This window comes from Kryptolebias marmoratus, linkage group LG2 (assembly GCF_001649575.2).
Source record: "Kryptolebias marmoratus isolate JLee-2015 linkage group LG2, ASM164957v2, whole genome shotgun sequence".
Taxonomy (NCBI): Eukaryota; Metazoa; Chordata; class Actinopteri; order Cyprinodontiformes; family Rivulidae; genus Kryptolebias; species Kryptolebias marmoratus.
Window position 1 is genome coordinate 25,579,490 of NC_051431.1, and position 21,775 is coordinate 25,601,264.

General features: G+C 44.0%; 2 protein-coding genes across 2 annotated transcripts in view; both read right to left on the reverse strand.

Annotated features, from left to right (window-relative positions):
• Positions 1–2,125, reverse strand: part of LOC108239344 (aldehyde dehydrogenase family 3 member A2) — a 32,796-nt gene extending 30,671 nt beyond the window's left edge. The window contains exon 1 of the mRNA XM_017422002.3: positions 1,997–2,125. The gene's annotated coding sequence lies outside the window, so the exon portion shown is untranslated. The remainder of the gene's footprint in view (positions 1–1,996) is intronic.
• A 2,101-nt stretch (positions 2,126–4,226) lies between these two features.
• Positions 4,227–21,775, reverse strand: part of ulk2 (unc-51 like autophagy activating kinase 2) — a 43,543-nt gene continuing 25,994 nt past the window's right edge. The window contains exons 15-27 of the mRNA XM_017422022.3: positions 17,826–17,975; positions 16,215–16,360; positions 16,056–16,136; positions 12,287–12,549; positions 12,012–12,190; positions 10,655–10,764; positions 10,442–10,567; positions 10,125–10,360; positions 9,322–9,500; positions 9,101–9,219; positions 8,778–8,935; positions 8,520–8,655; positions 4,227–6,546 (exon numbers count right to left, since the gene is read on the reverse strand). Coding sequence (XP_017277511.1) covers positions 6,482–6,546; positions 8,520–8,655; positions 8,778–8,935; positions 9,101–9,219; positions 9,322–9,500; positions 10,125–10,360; positions 10,442–10,567; positions 10,655–10,764; positions 12,012–12,190; positions 12,287–12,549; positions 16,056–16,136; positions 16,215–16,360; positions 17,826–17,975 — 1,948 coding nt within the window. The 3' untranslated portion in view covers positions 4,227–6,481. The remainder of the gene's footprint in view (positions 6,547–8,519; positions 8,656–8,777; positions 8,936–9,100; positions 9,220–9,321; positions 9,501–10,124; positions 10,361–10,441; positions 10,568–10,654; positions 10,765–12,011; positions 12,191–12,286; positions 12,550–16,055; positions 16,137–16,214; positions 16,361–17,825; positions 17,976–21,775) is intronic.

Here is a 21,775-nt window from a genome sequence, read left to right on the forward strand (position 1 = left end):
AGTATTTATATGGAAGATGTGAGGATTTGGGTTTTGTTGTTTTTAGTTTATCTTTATTATCTTGTTGTTGTTTCAGTTTGGTTTTTCCTGTTTGCGTTGCTGTCAGTATTCACTGCCACGCCCATCTCCACCTGTCAGTCATTATCCCCACTCACCTGTTTCCGCTTACCTCGTCACCCTCAGTGTTCAAAAAACCCGGTCACTTCTCCCACACCCTGTCGGTTCTTTGTTGGTTGTTTGCTGTCACTCTCTGTACTATGTTTCCTTGTTGCCTTATCCTGCCATGTTTTTGGATTTTTGTTAAGTTTTAGTTGCTGCCACGTTAGCTTTTGTTTTGCTTATATTCTGTATTTAATAAATTATTTTTTTCAGTTTAAGTATGAGTCTGCATTCTGGGTTCGTTTCCGTCTCCACCGAGCATGACAGAAGATACTTCGCCCTGATTACAGACCATCGTGTCCCTCTTTAACCCTCAGAAAGGTATTTCAACCGTGGCTGTGGTACAGTTGCAGTGATGGGCTTTTGTTCTAAGGTGCACACACCTACACCATTAAATTTCACGCCTTTCACGCCTTCCACAAATACAAACCACTAAAGAAAACCACTGATCCAGCAACTCTGGTTCACGTTGCACAAATTGAACCCCTGCCTGTCACAAGTGTTCAGGTGAAAAGAGAAACAAGACACAATCTTGCCCTAAGTATATGATTTCACTGTGAATGGCTGGCCATCCTGCAAGGATACGCAGTTCTCCGCAAACTCCACTTGCAAAGAGCAGCTATCAATTTGCCAAGGATGTGTCGTGTGGGGAACTTGTGTCGTCCTGCCACCCAAACTACTTATGAGGGTACTAGACTCACAACACAATGGACATGAGTGTGGTTAAGATGAAAAGTCTTGCTAGGACCTATGTTTGGTGACCAAACTGTGAAATGGAGAACATGGCTTAATCCTGCACTAGTTGCCAGCAGACACTGCGCCTGTAAACATGTAAGAGTGGCCATTCACCTTGTGACCGGTAGCAGTTGTTGCCATAACTGAATATCCCCTTCCGAAATCCTGTAAGACTTTGTGCAGATTTCTGGGTATGGTCAGTTACTTTCGAGTTTTTTTTTTCCTAACTTCTCATCTGTAGCCCATCCGTTAACCTGGTTGCTTAGTCCCAGCACTAATTTGGTTTGGACACCTGAGTGTCAACACGCCTTTGATGTTATCAAAGCCCTCCTTACACATGCACCTGTACTTGTCGCCTCACCTCTTTAAAGCTTTTAAACTTGAAGTTGATGCTAGTGCTGTGGGCTCTGGTGCTGTGCTGCTACAGGAAGATGGCAATGCCATTGATCATCCAGTTTGTTATTTCTCTCAAAAAAATCAGTAAATATCAAATGAACTTTTCCACCATTGAAAAAGAGAGTTATGCTTTGTTGCTTTCCCTCCAGCACTTTAAGGTGTACCTCGGCTCTAGCCCTTGGCCTATTGTTGTGTACACTGACCATAATCCTCTTTTGTTCCTACCCCGAATGCAGAACCACAACTGATGGCTCAAGTAATGGGCCTTGCTTGTCCAAGATATCCAACTGGACATTTGTCACGAAAAAGGGACAGAAAATGGTAACCACAAAAAGTATGTGGAGAATTGGAAAAAAGGTATGGAAGAAGCCTACATCATTGCAAACAAAAATGCTGAAAAGGCCTTTAAATGGAAAAAGAAGCATTATGATACAAAAGTACAGAATTCAGTGCTTTGATTTACATGAATTTCAGTTCAGTTTATTTTTTTAGTACCTGTTCACAACTTAACGTCATCTCAGGGTACTGGACAAAAATATTCACATGCATTATAAAATGCCAATTAGTAAAATTATCTAAGGAAGCAAGGAGTTTATGTTGAATCTTCACTTTGTCACAATCTCCCATCCTGAGCAGTATATTATCTTATTATTTAATTCACCTACATATGTACAAGAATGATATGAAGCAAAAGACAATTGCTTACCTTCCTGGACTAACAAAAACAGGAGAAAAGAATCTTAAGATAAATGGCAGCTCACCTCTACAAACTAACAAAACTATTGACAAGGGAGCTAATTGTTTGACGAGTCACAGCGGGTCAGGAGTGGCTAGCTGGGAGGAGTAAAGGAATGTAACCAACGTCATCACTTCTGCAGCTCACCTTTATGCAGAACCGTCTCATCAGGAAGCCAATCCCCGCTCGGCTCATCTGTGGTTTTGGACCAACGGCGGCTGGTTTACCTGGATTAACATACAATAGGTGCACGCACACACGAAACACCTTACGGCAGCAGTCGTAACAATGGAACTCAGCAAGTTCACATTTAAAGGTTTTGCGTGTTGACTCACGCCAAAAACAAGTTATAGACTGTTTGAGAAAACTTTGGTCATGAACTGGTGTTGACAAGATGCAGAAAAGCTTTCCAGGACATGAAGGTGGATTTCCACAAGAGGATGGCAACTAAAATCTGCTTACAGACTGTAAACATAAAATCCAGTTTTCAGTTATGGACTGTTATATGGAAGTGTTCAAGGTGGACTGCTGATTGTTATGAAAGGGTGACCTTTGACCTTCATTTGAGTAACTACCATACTGATCAAGGCTACACAAGATTTCCTTTTTAACTGAATGTTGGGAAGACGTTTAGCATGAAATTAGGAGAACGAAACAAATCTAAAGGTGTTCTCTTTGCAAATGTGTCCATCTGAGTTTGTCTCAAAGAGTGAAGGCAGGTTTTCACCAAGCAACTTCAGAAAGTTGCTTGGTGCTCATGGAAACATGAGGAGACACTTTCACGGGACAATTAGATACCAGTTTAATTCAATTCAATTCAAAGATACTTTATTAATCCCAAAGGGAAATTAAATGTTGTTGCAGCTCATAATTCTGGTTTCGTTAAAGAGTTGTTATAGATGCTGATAGCTGTGGGCAGGAAGGATCTCTTGTAGCGGTCTGTCCCGATGTGTCCTCTGCCCTGGTGTCCTCAAAAAAAAAGCCCCACCAGGTCAGCCTCGCTGGCTTCCTGCAAAAACCCTGGTGATGAGCTCTGCTACCATTACTTGGTTGTGCTTTTCCTCTTTGTTTTGCTGGCCCTGACATGGTTCAAGCTAAAGTATCTGCTACTAATTATAGCATCTCTGCACTCAATGTAAGCACAAAACATGGCTGTGTCACAGTATGATGTTAAAATCCTATTATTTCAGAGAAGTTGAACCAGGACAGCAGGAAAATACATCCAGTTTTTTTTAAATCTAGTTTTCCTTTATAACCTTGGCAATAAAACAACTCAATTTTTGCACTTGAAAGACAAAGGATGAAAGTCAGCTGTAGAAGGACAGAGTATGTGTATGAATGAGAGGGAGGCAGTGAGGCTACAAGGAGGTCAGAGGTCACAAAGATGGAAGACTTCAAGTACTTAAGGTCCACTGTCCAGGAAAACAGGGAGTGTGGTAAAGAGGTGAAGAAGAGTTCAGGCAGGATGGAGTAGATGGAAAAAAGTTTCAGGACTGGTTTGTGACAAAAGGGTGGCAACAAAGGTCAAAGGAAAGGTTTACGAGACAGTGGTGTGAGCAGCCATGTTGTTTGGTTTGGAGACAGTGGGACAGACAAAAAGACAGGAGACAGAACAGGAAGTGGCAGAGCTGAAGATGTTGAGGTTCTCCTTGGGAGGGACGAGGATGGACAGGATTAGGAATGAGGTCATCAGAGGTCCAGCACAGGTTGAAGGACTGGGAGATAAAGTTAGAGAGGACAGACTGAGATGGTTTGGACATGTGCAGAGGAGGGACAGTGGGTATATTGGTAGAAGGATGTTAGAGACGCAGCTGCCAGGAAAAAGACAAAGAGGAGACATATGGATGCAGTTAGAGAGGACATGGAGGGAGTTGGAGTGAGGACAGAGGACACAGAAGACAGAGTTAGATGGAGGAGGACGACTCGCTGTGGAGACCCCTGAAAAAGGGAACAGCTGAAAGAAAAAGAAGAATCTGCCTTTGTAGGCTTTTTCAAACAAAAAAAATGAGATAATTTAAAAAAAATGTTACTCATTTTATGATCTATTTCCAGAATCAAGTCAAGAAACACAAATGATTTTCCTTTCACAATTTTTTTTTTGATCCAGACCTGGAAGAGACTTGAAGTAAATTCCAGACCTTTCAAGACTTTCTAAGAAACTAACTCACACCTACGGACATAAATAAATTACTCTAGACAGTTCAATTTCCTTTTTGTTTAATAAAGACTGTATTTCAGTTTTGTAAAGAACAGAGTAACATCTCTCAGAAACAGACAGGTATGACATTAACATTTCACTTTGAAGAACTGAAGCTTGGAAAGGGTGACTGACAGCAAGGTTTCCTCGAAATGCATTCATTTCAGGCTAACGAGGTGCAAAAACAGGGTTCATACATTCAACATCCTAGAGGTTCTACAGGACAAAATGCAACCTTGGTACCCATGCGTTGTCTCAAACTGTCCGTGTTGTCACAGAGCAAAGCTTCAGGTAGCTTTCATCACCGTATTAGTTCCCTCTTTGCTCTGTGTGCAGTATAAGACTTGATGTTGTTCACGACGAAGACAGTGGAAAAGTCAAACCCAGATATGTAAAAACAAGATCAAACGAAAACAGTACATTATAGGGAAAGGCCTGGAGACCAGTGGTGAAATGTGTTTGTACAGAGGAAATATTCACACCTGTACAGAGGAGTCAGCCTAGGTTTGCTTTCGCAAGAAGAAGGCACCTCCTTTTTAAATACTAGCTAAACACTACTGACCTTAATGCACACCTGGCAGCTCACACATACAGTACATACAGCTGACCTCAGGGACAGACAGCGGGGGATGCTACAGGATGTGGAGGAGAAAACCCAAACCAAGAGTACGAAATCTGAAGACGTCGTCGCCATCATCTCATGTTCTGAAACGAGCGCGAGTGAGAGTGGCGTCAGCAACAAAACAGTCCAGGTACAAAGATCGGAGCTGCCGTGTTGTCATCTTTGGCACCATTGTGCCAAAAACAGGTTTTCCTTATCAAACCCGTGGCAGACATGAGTGAAATCAATACAAAGTTTATCTACATATAAAGATTTGTGCTCTTTGTCAGGAAGGGCGTGTGATGGCAGCACCAACGCCCCTCCAACGCTCAAACACACACACGTACACTCCCCTCCCCGCCAAGAGGGGAGTCCTCACATGCACCGCATTCACATATATACACGTTTGCAAACATCAGGGCTTAAAACTGAGCTACAGATTCTGACGGAACATAAAAAGCTGCATTTGTTTTGTACAATGAGTCTTATTAACATGGAAACTCGTCAAGTAAATCGAGCGGCCGCTTTGACTTCATCGGTGATCCCTGATTGGCCGTGCATCGCCACAGTGGTGACAGGAGGAGGACCCGCTCGTCTCCTAAAGTTCCGCGCGCACCAGCCGTTCTGCCTCCACCCGTCGTTCTCGGGAGCATCGTGATCGAGAAGGCGTAGCTCCGGGACGAGGTGAGCAACTGGGTACACGTCTTTGTTCGTCGGCGAGGCGGTCGAAGCTGAAAGCTTTCGGAGCGCGTGTTGTCGAAGGAACTCCGAGATGGAAGGCGGGAAAAGGGCTGCATACAAATGCCAGTCCATTTAATCCTCTCTGAGGAAATGTATGCTCTCCCGTGGACTTGTTGATCATGCACGCAAAGCAGGTTTGCTCCGGGGTGAATAAGTGATTGCGTCCCCCCCCGACCCCCAGTTTTCACATTTCTGTTTTTCTAATTCAGCCCCCTCATCTCGTTCCACGATAAAGTGCTTGAGCTTAACAAAAAACAACAAAAACAAAGCAGTTACAAAAGTACAGAATCCTTTGCTCTTGTGGCTGTCTGGTTCCTGTAACAGGAGCTTGTGTGTTTTTGTTTTTTTTTCCCGTGTAAAGGTTCATGAAGTCTGAATGGATCTGTTACACTCAGCAGCTGTCAGTCTTCTGGTTGTTCTTTTTTTTCCTCCTTCAGCTCCAATATTTGAGGTTCTTGTGACAGGCAGGAAAGTCCGTGTTCATTTAAAACAATAAATAAGGACAATAAAGAGTAAATAACCACTCAAAGTTTCAAACAGAAGCTTCTTTAAACCGTTGTTTTTTTTTCCCCAGCACTGTCTCTCAGTCCTGTGAATGTGTTTCCTTGTATATGTAAAAAAAAAGGATCTTCAGACTGGGTGCACTGATCCGATGGGGCGTCACCATTAGATCTGAGAATGCACCTTTATAAGAATGTTATGATGTCCGTATCTGTTGTCATCTTTGGTTGTAATTTTGTGCCATCAGCCACACTCAGCCGGTACGGCAAGCTCATCAACACAGACAAAAACCCAAAGAAATTAAAAGTGCTTGAGCTGCTACAGGAGGGAGCAGGGCTTGTCCAAGAACAGCTGTTCTGTTTAAAGTCTTCTCAGGACTTGGTCCCTCTGTGTTGGGATGTTTAGGTGTGGCCTGCTACTCGTACAGCGTGACCGTGCAGTAGCATAACGCTGAAATCCTGCGCTCCACGCTGGCCTTATCTGCAAAACAAACCAAAAAACACAGTTTGTTCACTGAAGTCGTCAAGAGCGGTCCAGTAAAGTGTTAAAATCAAAACACAAAGCATGAATTCCCTCACACAACAATCCTGAATACATGACTGTGGTGGGGTGAAAGGTCAACTTCACGGATAGCGATGTTGTCCGTGGTGTAAATCGACAAACAGTTCAATTAAAGAACATGAAAGTGCAGCAACCGACCTGTTGATGACTACCAGTCTATCCAAACCATAATACGATCAGAGCAGCAGACTTCACGAGTACCACTCAAGATTTCTTTGGTGGAATCAGTCTTAATAAAAATAAGATCCAATGTGGAGCCATAGTGTGATGACGTTTTCTATACTGACCATTTGTGGAGTTACACCATGGACCGCTTACTGTGGGCTGTTTTATGGATGGACAGATGGGTACAATCCAGGGAACAAGGAGTTTGACATTTCATCATTACTTGTTACTCTAAGGCAGGGGTGTCAAACGCTGTCGTGCATGTTTTAGATGTGTTCTTGCTTTAAAACACCTGGTTTAAATGGATGACTTGTTGCCATGCTCCTGGAGAACTTGATGATTTGGTGAGGAGGTAATTAAACCATTTGAATCAGATGTGTTGGAGCAGAAAAACCTAAAACTCCCAGGACAGCGGCCCTCGAGGGCTAGAGTTTGACACCCCTGATCTAAAGTTTTAACAAAGGGGATCACTTGTGACCTTGACCTTTGACCCCATGACTATGAAATCAGTAAGGATCGCCTCTTGGCCCAAGAAGTCTCCAGCTGTGCGGTTTGATGTTGTGTTAAAGGGATGATCAAATTTAGAGCCACTTTTCAATTTTAGATTTTTTTAGAAGGATTTAAAAACCAAGATTTTTTCCACCTATTTATTTTCATCAGTCTGAAGTGGTTTTGTGCAGGTCTATTACTGTGAATCCAAATCCATGTCAGTCAGTTCCAGGATGTAGGTCAACAAAAATCAAGACAATCCTCTGTACATGTGTTTATCACAACCTGATCTCAGACCAAAGCCCAATCCACAAGCATCTGATTATTGCGACAGAGGATTTTTCCTCTTTGTTGGTTCTCTGTCCACACTGTTGGCTAACTATATACACACGTACCTTATGTGACAAACGCTCACCTTATAGTTTATCAAACTACAACCAATCCAAAGCTGCTGCTGCCATGTGTGATCATGTGCTACCTCATCCTTAGAAAAAGGGCAAAATATCTTCTTGCTGGAGATGTTAATATTCACTTGCAGCTGCTACAATCTGATTACATGTTGGTGGGAGGGATAAAAACCCATAGGCATGTTTACTAATCCTGACTTATCATCAGCAGGGTCCTGAATGAAGCGTTTGGGATCTCTGATTATCTCAGGAACAGAAGCAGATTTCGGGATAAAACACACCGAGTTGTATGAATTTTTAACATATAATAGTGTGAATGCTGATTCAACATTTTCTCATTTTCATTTTTTCCCCACACTCTCTGTAGTCTAATTCCTTCTGCAAACTTTGAGCTATTTCAGCCATTCAGATATCAAAAGGTTCAGCTTATTCGGAAGATGGGTGCTATGGCTTTTTTTTTGTATTTGATACTTTAAAATAAACAATATTTACAAACATTTCCCTACAGAAGTACAATATTTCTTCAAAAACACTGTTCAGTTAAAATGTGCTCCAGCATACTGCATCTACTTTTGTCTTCCTGTGCTACTTTTAGCTACTAACTACCCTTTTGCTACTTTAGGTTTTAGCTAGCATTCTGTTCCTTTCAGCTTGAACAACTTAGTTTCAGCAGTCATTCAGCTCTTAGTGTTCACGTTATGTTTTCTCTAATTAGAACTTGAATGTTTCCACAAAGACCCTTCTAAATCATTTTTAAAACACCATCATCGAAGCAGTTTGTCGGCAAACGTGTTTTGTTGTGCGCTTGAGCGTGCCTCTGTGTGCGCTCACATTTAACCACGTTCTCGATGTCAGCCGGGTCCTGCAGGACCTTGGACAGGCCGTCCAGCAGCATGGCAGCCTTGCTGTAGCGGTAAGCTATGTCCTCCGTTTGTTTGAACATCTCATCCAGAGCTGCTGACTGAACCTGACACACACACACACACACACGCGCACACACAGATCACCATTTCATTAGGCTTCAGCAGCACTAGCTGTTGCCGTTTGTTCCACCTGGATCTTAACGTGTCTTTTTGTGATGGGACTCACCATCTCCACCGCGTGGTTGTAGATGAGCTTCTCAGCAGTAACGCTGTTGATCTCGTCTACAAAGCGCTGCTTGTCAGAGAAGAAGTGGTTGAGTTTGTCAGTCAGCTGCCGGCAGAGGGAGATGCAGCTTTTGTAGCGCTCGTTTAAACTCTTCACCACTGAGAGAATAAAAAGACAGGCTTTAATATGTTCCTGCACAAGTGCGTGTGCCTTCATGTTAAGTGATAAAGAGCAAACACCAAGTAAACTGCTGCTACTGCTTTTACTTCCTGTCACCACTTTGTGAAGGTGAACAAGGCAGAGGAAGGGAGGAATGCTCTCACCTTGTTTGACAGCAGAGGACGGGTTGAGTTTCGCAGACTTTATCTGAGCCTTGGCCAGATGGAGAGAGGAGGCCAGGAGCTGAGCTGCCTTCATGTAGAGCACCAGCTGCTCCACCTGCCTGTAGGGGGCAGCACAGTCGCATTAGAAAACACAACTGGCCTGAAAGTCCACCCTTAAGACTGCTGCCGTTACAGAGCGAGACGTTTCTACTGCTCCTTACCCCCACTCTTTGCTGAGCTGGCTGATCTGGTCCACAACAACGCTGTCCTGGGGCGGGTAGAGGGAAGCGGCCGACATGCCAAGTTCTGCCCCCCCAGCTCGGAATGCTGCCATCTCCAGGATGCAGTCGGTGAACGAAAGCATCATTCTGAGGTGGATCAAAGTGTCCGTGTGCTCGCGCTGCACAGGGAAACACAGGTGACATTTAGAAATGTAAAGCAGAGAGAAGAAAAAAGTAGGAAGTTGTCTAAAATGCAAGAAACCCTGAAATCTGCCGTTTGTTACTTTTTTTTAAAACTTTTATTCAGTTCAGACCTTTATTGTTCCTCCGGGGGAACAATAAAATGGTTAAAATGACACGAGAACACTCGACAGAAGGGCATAAGACAAGACGCAAGCTATTGCAAGCAACACCACCAAGTGCAGTTTTGAAACGTGTGCTCGTATAAAAATTCCATAAAATTTTAATAGTAATAAAATGAAAATTGTTTTATAGTGCTACGTAAAATTCCAGAAAGGATTTAGCTGATTGATTAGGTGCATTTATTGCACTTGGAACAAATAAAAACGTATTGCACTTTGTCCTTGGTAGCCTATATCTCTGACCAGATGAAAGAACAAATGTTCCCAGAAAATGTGGTCATTTCTTGCTAAAATTCCCCTGGCTTTCCATATCATTCGTTTGTTCCTAACTTCTGACAAGTCTGACGGCTGCAGACTCGGAAAACATCCCAACTCTTCTGGATTTAAAGTTTGCACATGGGATCTCAGAAAACAGATGAAGGCATATGTGGCCGATCTCACCTCCATCAGGGTCTCCTCGGGCAGCTCTGGGGCTTCGAAGGTGATGAATCCCTCCAAGCTGGGGGGAGACGTCCCGTAGGGGATGTAGCGCAGGCTGCTGGGTGCCCCCTCCGCTCCACCCTGCCCGCTCCCTAAACTTCCTGGAGGAGAGGAGCCCATGGCCATGCCAGTGGGAGATCCAGCGTAGACCCGGCCGCTGGTGGAGCACAAGGAGCCAGCTGAACTGTTGGAGCCCACTGAAAGGACAGGGGCGGAGGAGGGTTAACGCCAGTGTCAGACACAGTCCTCCAGGTCAGCTAAGAGGGAGGGTCCCTCACCTGAGGTGGTGCGGGGTCGGGCGCCCAGGTGGCTGCAGGTTGGAGGAGTGCTGCTGCTGGGGGGTGAGCCCACGGTGAAAACAACAGTGCGAGGACTAGCCGACCCACACTGAGCCATGCTGGGTGCTGCAGAGAGGGGGACATTTAGTCTCTTACTTCTCCTATACTCCGAAACAAACACACCTAATAGAGGGGAGAGCTGCGGGGCTGTACCGGTGTCCATGGGTCGCTCCGTGTTCAGGCTGTCGGTGCTGCCCTGGCACGCTTGTCCACCCAGCGTGATCCGGACTGGTTGGTCAGACAGACGACCTGTACTGACAGACCTGTGAGGAGATAACAAACATCGGCGTCCAACAATGAACATGACACACAGAGACTCACACAGTGACTGCTGGATATAAGCACCAGCTCCAAAAAGTGGGTAAAGAAAATGGATGTTAATTATGGTTCTTTGAGAAAAATTGGTATTGGCAGGTCAGAGTTGTACAAAACTGGGATTTGTGCATCTCTACAATCAATCGCTAAGGTTATTTGTACAGTGACGTCCTTGTAATGTGATTCCACTCTAATGGGACATGAAGGTTCGTGGAAGCATGTTTTGTTTACTTTTTGCTGTCAGACCTGTGGGCAGATTTAAACATTGCAAAGTCATTTCTTTCTTAGAAGTGAAGTGACGAATACCTCTGCAGTACTCTGAGGTAGGGGACACCCTGGCCAGGTCTACAGTCCATCACAGGGACACACAGAGACAAACAACCATTCACACCTAGGGGCAGTTTAGAGTTACCAATCAACCTAACATGCATGTTTTTGTTCTGTGGGAGAAATTTGGCATTGCCAGAAAATACCCACACGTGCACGGGGAAAACATGTAAACTCCACACAGTAAGACCGCGGCCGAGTTTGGAATCTGTGATACTGTGAGACGATGGCTCTAACCACTGACCCCCCCGTGCTGCCCTCAGTACAAAATATATACTTAAAATTTCTGACTTAATGAAAAGTTGCTGATCTGCTGTCTCAATCAGTTTGATCCTGCAGTTTAATCTCTGGAGTGTGGAGGAGAGCTTTAAAGTGTCCAATATATAAAATGATTAAAGTGCAGAGGACACATCAGCTGAAGGACAGCAGATCCACAGTAAAAAAAGATCTTCTTTCAGCGAAAACCAACCATCAGCTCACATGATGAACAGCAGGTGATAGAAGTAGAAAACACTGTTTCCTTCTAACAGCCTCTCCACCTTTTGTTCTTCTTCTGATTTTATTTGTAAACACATTACACTCAGTCCGTTCAGCTAACTTCATGTGTTCTCCACTCAGTAAAACCTTTTCTAACAAGCAGTGCTGAGCGGTTCTGCAGCATTGTGTCTGTGGTGCAGAAAAACATCGGATTTTTGAGTGTTGAACGGCGGGTCATTGATCATTGGGCTGAATATTGGCCACTGCCAGTCACAAGCCGATTTTCGGGCGCATCTCTAATCGATTGTTTAAACAGCTTAATGTTCATTATGAGACCGAACGACTTTGCTGAAGTTCTGCTCAAGAGAAGCGAACACACTGAGACTCCTACCTGCCAAAGATTCTGCTGGCCTCCGGGGCAGCGGCTCGTCCGGTGAGGTACGGGCTGCAGTGGTGGGTGCAGAGATCTCGAGCGTCTGTCTGTGTCTTGCTGGGAAGTGGGTTGTCTGCCAGGGCCATCAGATTACAGGAAGCTTGCGTTTTGGGGATCTTGAACGGCGCCGAAATGATCTGAACGGAAGCAGTTAAAAATCAGACAAATTCTTAGAGATATGTTAGCTGGTTTTGGCACCAACCGCCTGCATGCGTCCTCGTAACTGCTCTCACCTTGGTAGGAGAACCAATGATGGTGGGCAGAGGGGATTTCTGGAGCCAGTCAGACGTGCGCGGAGAGGAGCCCAACAGTTTGATCGGGGAGGAGCCGAGATTGGCTGGACGGCCGAGCTGAGGGGAGTGACTGCAGGAGGAGGAGGGCTGCACGGGGTCCGACAGCTGCTTGTGGAGCTTCTTCCTGGTCTGGTAGACCTCCGTCAGGGTGGGGGCGCTCTGAAGCCGAGCCCCCAGAAGCTGAGAGGACGGAACGGGGGAACCTGAAAAAAGGGGAAGGAACTAGATTAAAAACAGATCAATAATTTTTAATTATTGTACAATCTTCCTAAAGCAAACTGGCATAGAGTATATTCCATAGCTTTTATTCAAATGTGGACTAATGTCTGTATCAGTTCTTATTGACAGAACATGGAAGACATTAGTTCATGATTCATCTGTTTGTCGTCTGCAAGCCCTCTTTAGCTCCGAATCGTCCTCTGCACCAAAACAAAGAGACGGCAGGAAGTAATGCTTGTGGTAACACATAGGATCTTAGTCATACTGTTTCAACCCAATCAGCCAAAAGAACAGATAAGCCTGAAACACTGCTGCTGCTTGGGTGAGTCCCCAACCAAAGAGCAAAGTCTTTGTCATTTTAGAAACACGAACACATCACCATGACAGCAAAGAGCTACACTGTAGACTGTGAACAAGTTGTAAGACGGGCATGTAATCAGACTCCTAAAAGGTTTTATGTCTCATGATGACTTTGTGAAAATAACACAGCTGAGAATCAAAACAACTGACCATGTGACTGCACTCACTGCTAATTCTTCCTCGATGTAAAGCTAAACATATTTATATCTGACTGTGCGTTTTACATGTTTATTTTTGCCCGCCACTTAAAATGTAGTAGTAATCTTTTTGCTCATGTCTCTTTGTGTGTGTATGTGTGTACCGTTAGTAAAATATCTTGTAAATCGCTGAGTGGATTTTAATGAAACTCTCAGCAAAAAACAATTGGGCTGACATTCCCAATCGATTAACTTTTGGACTCCATTCAATTCAAAATGGTTGCCACACCTAAGCATTCATAGAAAACACAAAAAATTTGGAGTTATAATTTGATGTTATTTTTTGGAGCCACTGCTGTTTATAAGCAAAATATTTTATGAACAGATTTTAGTTGAACTCTCAGAAAGTAATTACTGGCTGCACAACTAGAATTGATTAACTGTGTAGGCCAGGGGTGTCCAAACTACGGCCCGCGGTCCAGTTTTTATTGGCCCGCAGCAAATTCTGATAATATAGCTGAATCTGGCCCGCACAAGAAGCTTGAGCTCAGCTCTGCTGCACTTCTCAGTTTCAACACTAGATGGAGCCAGCCACATATGGCCCGCACAAGAAGCTTGAGCTCAGCTCTGCTGCTCTTCTTAGTTTCAACACTAGATGGAGCCAGCCACAGAAACGAAATTAAGAGAAGAAAAAACATTACTGTGAGTCACCAGAAATGGCAGCACAGAAGAAACGCAAAATAGCAAGTGAGTGTAGGAGATTTCAAATACGGTGGGAAAATGAGTATTTTTTCAAAGAAATCAACGGAAAGTGTGTCTGTTTGATTTGCAATGAAGATGTTGCTGTGATGAAAGAGTATAATGTCCGTCGGCATTATGAGACCAAACATCAGAGCTACACATCGTACACTGGTGTCGAACGAACAAAGAAAGTCAAGCAAATGGCAGCTAGCCTGCAAGCTCAACAGCAGTTTTTTTTCCGTGCTAACAAAATACAAGAAAACGCCACAACAGCAAGTTATGAAGTCGCTAAACTTATTGCCCAGCACGGCAAACCGTTTTCAGACGGTGATTTCATAAAGCAGTGCCTCATCAAAGTAACAGAAATAATGTGTCCAGAAAAAGTGCCTGATTTCAACAATGTGAGCTTATCCAGAAATACAGTGGTGCGGAGAATCGAGGACTTGTCAGCTAACTTGAAACTTCAGCTGAGAGACAAAGCTTGTGCTTTTGATTTTTACTCAATAGCATGCGATGAGAGCACAGATGCCACAGACACCGCGCAACTGTTAATTTTTTTACGGGGAGTAGATGATAATTTTTGCTGTACGGAGGAGCTGCTTGATATGATGAGCCTGAAAGGCACAACGACGGGAAAAGATATTTTTGAAGCTGTGTCAGAGGCAGTTGAAAAGATGGGGCTTAAATGGGACAAGCTCTGTGGAGTAACAACGGATGGAGCTCCAGCCATGACGGGCGAGCGCAAAGGAATGGCATCGTTGGTGTGCGCCAAGGTAAAAGAGAGCGGAGGTGAGGCTGTTAGGATGCACTGTATAATCCACCAAGAAGCACTTTGTGCCAAGACTGTCCAGCTGGGTGATGTGATGAACACTGTTATAAAAACTGTCAACATAATTCGAGCTAAAGGACTGTACCACAGAGAATTTCAGGCTTTCCTATCTGATGTGGACGCTGAATATGGGGATATACTCTACCACTCTGATGTGCGCTGGCTCAGCCGCGGCTCTGTGCTCCAGCGGTTTTATTCATTACGATCAGAAATCGACTGGTTTTTAAAAGAGAAGGACCGAGCTCTTCATGAACTAAGTGACCCTCTGTGGCTGGCAGACCTGGCATTTTTAGTTGATCTCACCCATCATCTGAATACACTGAACAAGAACCTACAAGGCAAAGAACAGCTAGTGCCACAACTGTATGCGCACATGAAAGCCTTCTGCGTAAAGCTCCGCCTGTTTGAGACACAACTACGAAGCTTTAATCCTGCACACTTCCCTGCGCTGTCTGAAATCAAGTCTGCTTTTCCAAAGACCGACCTTTCTGCTAAAAAGGAGAAATATGTGTCTGTGATTGCATCTCTTGTGACAGAATTCAACCAGCGTTTCCAAGATTTTTCTGTCATTGAAAAACAAATCAAGCTGTTCTCGACCCCCTTTCTGGTGGATGCAGAAGAAGTGGAAGAAAGTCTGCAGTTAGAACTGATTGAAATGCAATGTGATGATTCTCTGAAGAGTCAACATCAGCTTCTCTCCCTCCCTGAATTCTATCAGAGTTTGGATAATGCCAAGTTTCCTCTGATGAGACGCCACGCAAAAAGAATGATGAGCCTGTTCGGCTCAACATACATATGTGAACAAACATTTTCTCAGTTAAATCAGAACAAAAGCAGACTGAGAACCAGAATGACGGATAGCCATCTCTGTGAAGTCCTTCGTGTCTCAACCACTAAACTTTCTCCTAACATGTCAGCCATCCTTCAATCCAAAGGACAGCATCACTGCTCCCACTGAATGCAATGTTCTTCTCATTATAGATAAGTTAAAAATACAAAACGTATTGATGTGTAAATATGTGACCTCTAGTGTGTGGCCCGGCCCTTTGTTTATTTTTCTGTATTTGGCCCTCACTAAAAAAAGTTTGGACACCCCTGGTGTAGGCTAATCGACCTTATCGTACACAAAATGGCTGTACCTCAGTGAATTTTACAGATATTGAGCTAATATTTGGTGTGGTCGTAGCTGAGAGGCATTAAAAACCACATTCTCCAAGTGGTAACAGAGCATGTTATTCTCAAGGTTTGATCAAAATGGCTCCAAGTCCTTCGTTTCTCAACGCAAGATGACCTTAGTCTAAAAACTCTGGTGAACAATATGCGTTTCTCCAAAGAATGCTAGGCCTATTTATCATCAAATATTTAAAAGCACATCTAAGCAAATGATCACATTGAGTAGGAGTTTGTTTAGCCATGAACGGACCTCCTGAGGAGCTGCGGCTGCGAGGTTCCTGGTTTTGCAGATGGCAGCAGCAGTGACCGAGCTGTTCGGGGATGGTGCCCACTGCAAACACAAACACAGTTAGCTGGCACCGTCAGGACATGTCCACGGGCTTCCAGGCGTGTGTGGACGCATCCTTACCCAGAGGCGAGGGGGAGTAGGGCCGCGAGCTGCCCGTGGAGAGGCGCCGGCTCACGGTTTGAGGGACGTCTGCGGAGCTGGGAGACCCTGAGCCCACCTTTGGAAAGCCCATAGGACTGGTGTTGGAGCGCCTCACTGTTCCAGACCTGAGACCACAAACAATCATCGCAGAAGTCTTTAGATGCCACGTTGAAGTCTTTTAATTCAGAAAATGCAGAGATTTATTTTTAGGATGTTATCTCAAAATAACAGGGCTTCTTTCCTTGGGATAACTAAAAAGCTGATTCAAGCAGGAAATGTCACACCATCACTGATCAACCAATTAAAAAACATAGTCCATGTGTTGACATCCACAACTGATTAACTTTTAGTCAACCAAAGTCAAGATGGCTGCCACGGCAAAGCAATCTTAGCAAACACAAAAATGGCTCACAAAAAGTTAATTTTAAAGACAGTGACCAAACATTTGGTGTGGTAGTAGCTGAGACTAATCCCCATCTTATATCTGAGCGCTAACTGTTCACATGAAATATGAGTTTACTCTGTTTGTCAGCTAAATATATCTTAAACCAATGAACAGATTTTTACTAAAGTTTCAGTAAGTTAGTTTCCGGTCAACATCTACAATGAACTAACTTTTAGGCTCAACCCAATGCAAGATGGCTGCCACAGCCAACTGACCTTAGTAAACACAAACATGACTATACGTCAGTGGGTTTTACAGACACTGAGCTGCTCAGCATTGTCTTCAACTCTACTTTGACCGCAACACATGACAGTAAATCTCTGGCATTAACTGTTAGAATCAACCCTGTTTGTCTGTTAGCAAAATATGTAATGAGCCACTGGACAGATTTCAACAAAAGTATCAGAAAGTGATAATAGGATGTACATCTACAACTAATTAACTTTTGGAGTCAACCCAGTTTAAGATGGCTGCCACAGCTAATCAACATTAGCTCAGGGAGTTTTACATACTGAGATAAAATTCAGTGTGGTAGTAGCTAAGAGTCATTCTCGACACATAGTCCAAACGCTAAAAGATCATGTGAGATAATTCAAAATATCTCATGAGATCATTTTGAGGTTTGACCAAAACAACTACAACTCTGTCATTTCTCATTATAAGATCATCTTAATCTAAAACTCTTGCACAAAAAGCAGTGAGTGATACAGATTCCTTTAAAAGAGTGGCATTTTATTGACAATCAACAAGTGTCATGATAGTAATACTACAATGATAAAACTGGATGAAACACAAGAATCATTCATTTTCACACCTTACCGTTTGTGTTTTTCGAGACAAAAAAAGGGCTTGTTTTCTTTAGATAACATCCATCTGCCTCTAACACACAAACTCACCCACAAACCGTCCCCGCAGCAGGTGAGGACGGGCACAATTAGCTGATGTAACTTCAGTGAAATGTTACGCTTAATGATATAACAGCCTCGGTTTTCATTAGCAAACTGGAAAGTTCAATTGCGAAGAGTTCAGCATTCATCAGAAGCGACGATCGACAATCGGGAACCCTTTCCAGGTGTTTCACTGCCAGTGAAGTTCAGTCAGAAGTGCTTCCGCCGCCCTTCAGTGCAGGCAGAGACGGCTCTTACCTGGGGGGGGTGTAGAGAGTGGTGCCTGGGCTGCTGGAGAGGTTCTGCTTGATGCGCTGGTAGTTTCGGACCTGAGTTGGAACAGGGATGGGGGTGGTCTCTGCCCGCGGGGACACCATGGGAGTCTGTCCTTGGGATGGCTGTGGCTGCCTGGAGGTGAAGAGGGGAGAAAAGAGTGCAGTGAAGCCTTCTGTCCCAGGCTGCTGCTTCCATATCTGCACAACGGCTTCAGGAGCACCAACACCCATAGTGGCCTAAAGCTCTAAAAAGACCTCTGCTGGTGGAAAACATACACAAAGCGGGACAAGTCGAAAGTGCTGGGACTCAAACTGAAGCTTTGATAGTTACAGGGGAGAAAAAAAAGGGGGGGCTGAGCCTCCATGTAAACACTGCTGAATAACCAATGAGGTTCAAGCTCTTAAGAGCTAAGGCGGAGCTAAAGGGAGGGGTGGCGCCAACTTCACGTGTGAGAGAGTCGCTGAGTTCATCAGACGCAGGAGAGAAGTACAAAAAGTCTCAGCTCATTTGCATCGCTTCTTTATTCCTGAGGACAGTATGTTCTGAACATCAAGTCATGACAAAAGTGACCAACTGAGGGCCCCGGGGTGCAAGCAAAGTGTTTCACAAAGAGAGGAAGAGTGGAGATAATGCAGACAGAGAGCTGTGGCTGTTGCAGTATTACATAAAGGCTGTGAGGGTCTGTGGGAGGGAGACATGTGAGGGAAGTCCACACAAAGGACACACACAACAGTCACAATGTAAGATGTCTGCAGTTCTGCGAATTCAACGCGACCGCGTGCCGTCTTTCTCCACATGATTGGCACCAGTCACCATACGGCCGATGGAGTAATCCACGCGGCGCCTTCTGATTCTGCTCCAGAAAGCTTTATTGGTCCCAGCTCGCAATTATTACGGACAGGGGACGCTGCTGCTTTTGTTAAAATGGGAAGAAAAATGTGTAAATCTGCGAAGAGCTGTTTGTAGAAGAGAACAAAGAGTGGAAAGAGGAGAGAACGGAGCTGCTAGTCAGCTGCCTCAATGTTGACCTGCTTTTTTTTTTTTTTTTTTTACTAAGTAGCCCAGTGGAGGGGGGATGGGATCTCAGCTTCTAATCTGACTCTTGTTTCTCCTCATTCATCACATTCGTTTGCTTTGTTTGTCTTTTTCTAGTCTCTTGCTTTCTTTATAATGATAATCCCCCTTTTGACATCCCCCTTCATACCCATCCCTCTGCCACCAATGGGAAAAAAAAAAAATCTGTAACAGGATTACATAAAATTATCCACTTGTCTCTTGGTTTGCTCCAGCACTGTAATTCTTCTAGCACTTATCAGAAACATCAATGTTTCTGATAAGAAACATCAATGTTTCTGATAAGTGTGTGTTTATCCACCATGCTCTATCTAATTCCAGGAAACAGAAGTGACCAGCTGGTTTAGAAAGTATTCGCCTTGCCTTGAGTGAAATAAATGAATGAGTGAATGAGTAAAGTTAAAGAAGTCGTAAAGTACTGATGTTTTCAGTCCTGCAGCTTGTAATGAAAATTCGAGCAAAGGGAATGACATCAGTGTCATCAACGACGACAGGAGGCTACCAAGATATGGAAAATGGTCCACGTTTTCCAAGACGGCGTTATCAATGGAGATGTTTGGAGGCAGGAAAGGGTCTGGAGGTGGCTGATGGAAGATTTAGGTCTTTTTAATATTAAAGCTGTTTGTATGCCTTTGCAAAGGTGGACAAAATACATGTAGGTTCTCTTCTGAGAACAATGGCACAGTCATCTGAATGCTGCAAACTTTATTATGGATGTTCAATCTTTGAGCCTGAAACAGTTGATAATGAAGAGTTGCCTGGTTCTGTACATAATTTAGATCCCTACAGGTAGCTGTTTATCTGTAAAATGGAGGATGGCTGCAATGCAGACTGAGAACAGTGTTGGACCAACGATACATCCCTCTTTGACTCCTGTGTCAACACTGAAGGGCGCCGTAACCTCTCCACTGCCGCTGGTTCCAGTGGCGGGCATGTTATCGCGCAGCAGTCGGCAGGATGCAAATGTACTTTTGTGGGGCAGCCAGTCTTTGCCAAAACGAGCCAAATGAGCCAGGCGGTTCACTGAATCAAAGGCTTCGGTGAGATCAACGATTTTGTTCCCAGCAATTCCTCTTGCAGTTGACGAGCTGTGAAAATCCCGTTTATAGTGCCTCTGCTCGAACAACAACCAAACACTCAGGGAAAAAAGAAACAAAATAAAAGTAGCCTAACCCTTAAATAACGGCGTAGCTGTATTTAAAGAAAGTAGCTACAAAGCACATAAATGTTTTCAGATCATTAAACACCCAGCTGAGGAACAGAAGTAACAGTTTTTGCAGGTGAGTCCGATCTTAGTCTCATCCACTCAGTTCACTGTTGGCTGGTGCCAGTTTGAACGCAGCACCACCTTGCTTCTTTGGTTCAGTGTCTGTCTGGCGTGTAACTCATCATGCATATTGGATGTCCAAAGGTTGTTCTCTTATGACAAATGTCCAGCATGGAAGTGATATCTGACCTCATACTGAGAGTAGGCTGCTTTTTTTTGTTGTTGTTCAGTCACAGACAGGAACAGTGGCACAAAGAAACAAAGGAAGCTTTGCTGTTTTAAAAATACATCAAGAATAGATAAGGATATCACCTGAATGTGAACTCAAGGCCGAATGTGAAACGCAACCTGATGGCAATATGCCACAGTCCCATTACACCGACAACACCCCGGTCCGATGAGTCAGTAGGCCCCCTCACTAAACAGTTCCGCAAAGACCCGTCCGTCTTTATGCTGTGTTCCTAAATCACAGATGGAGCCGGCCATGTCCCGCAGAGACGTGAGCTTTCAGAAACGAAGTGAGCACCGTGGAACCAAAAGGGTCCGGCAGAAGAAATGTGTGACGAACATCTCTGTCGTATCATTATCAAAACATGAGGAATTAACTGAGCGATTCTCTTCGTGGTTAAATGTTTCAACCAAATGTAAAGTTGGTGTGTGTCATCATCAATCTTCCCTCTGTAATAAATCTGTTGGTTTAATCCTGGCACCAGGTGGTCACACAGACCATAGGTCATCACTTCATCGCATTATTGAGCTGCAAAGCCAGATTACCTTTTCACATGTCGGCTGTTTTGGCTACTGTCTCGCTTCATGGGACAAAATCGAATCAGGGGTGGGTGGGTTGGCTTCAACACCCCTCACCGCCTCCGCCCATTCAGAAATCTCACTGAGGCGACCAGAGGGCAACTGAGTTGAAGTATTTTGTGAAAGTGCCTGGTGACAGTGCACCTTGTCGAATTTATTACAGTATACAAAACATGCAATAAGTCCAGTTCATATGGTTAAACTAGCAACATTAGCTTATTTATAGTATGTATGAAAGTATCTATGTATCCATCGATGGATCTAGTGATCCGAGTCTGAGTTCAGACCTGAAGTTCAGGAAGTTGAGCAGGGAGAAAAGCTGGATGGTACTATAAAACGGGATAAACTGAATTGTACACACTGTTCAATTACTGTTTAAAAAAATAAGGGACAAGTCCAATCACAGATTAGTGTGGTAAACCTTCAGTACCTTTTTTAAAGTTATAAAATGTTATAATCTGTAATCTAAACATCTACTCTAATCAGCAAAGGCTATGAAGTCACTTAAAAAGTCCGCAGTCACAAAAAATTACCATCTTGATCACATGACTAATGTTTTGTGTTATCAAACATGTAACTTTTATATTCAGGAACCATCTGTACCAACCCATTTTTAGGGGCTTTTTACTCATTTTAAGACGGCTGAATCCAGGGGTGGAAATTAGCACCCGCCACTCGCCAAATGCGGGTAAATATTTGAAGTGGCGGGTGAATTTGATCAACACACACGCCACTGTGGCGGGTTGGCAATTTGAACAGAAAAGGTGTTATTTGTCCTCCTGAC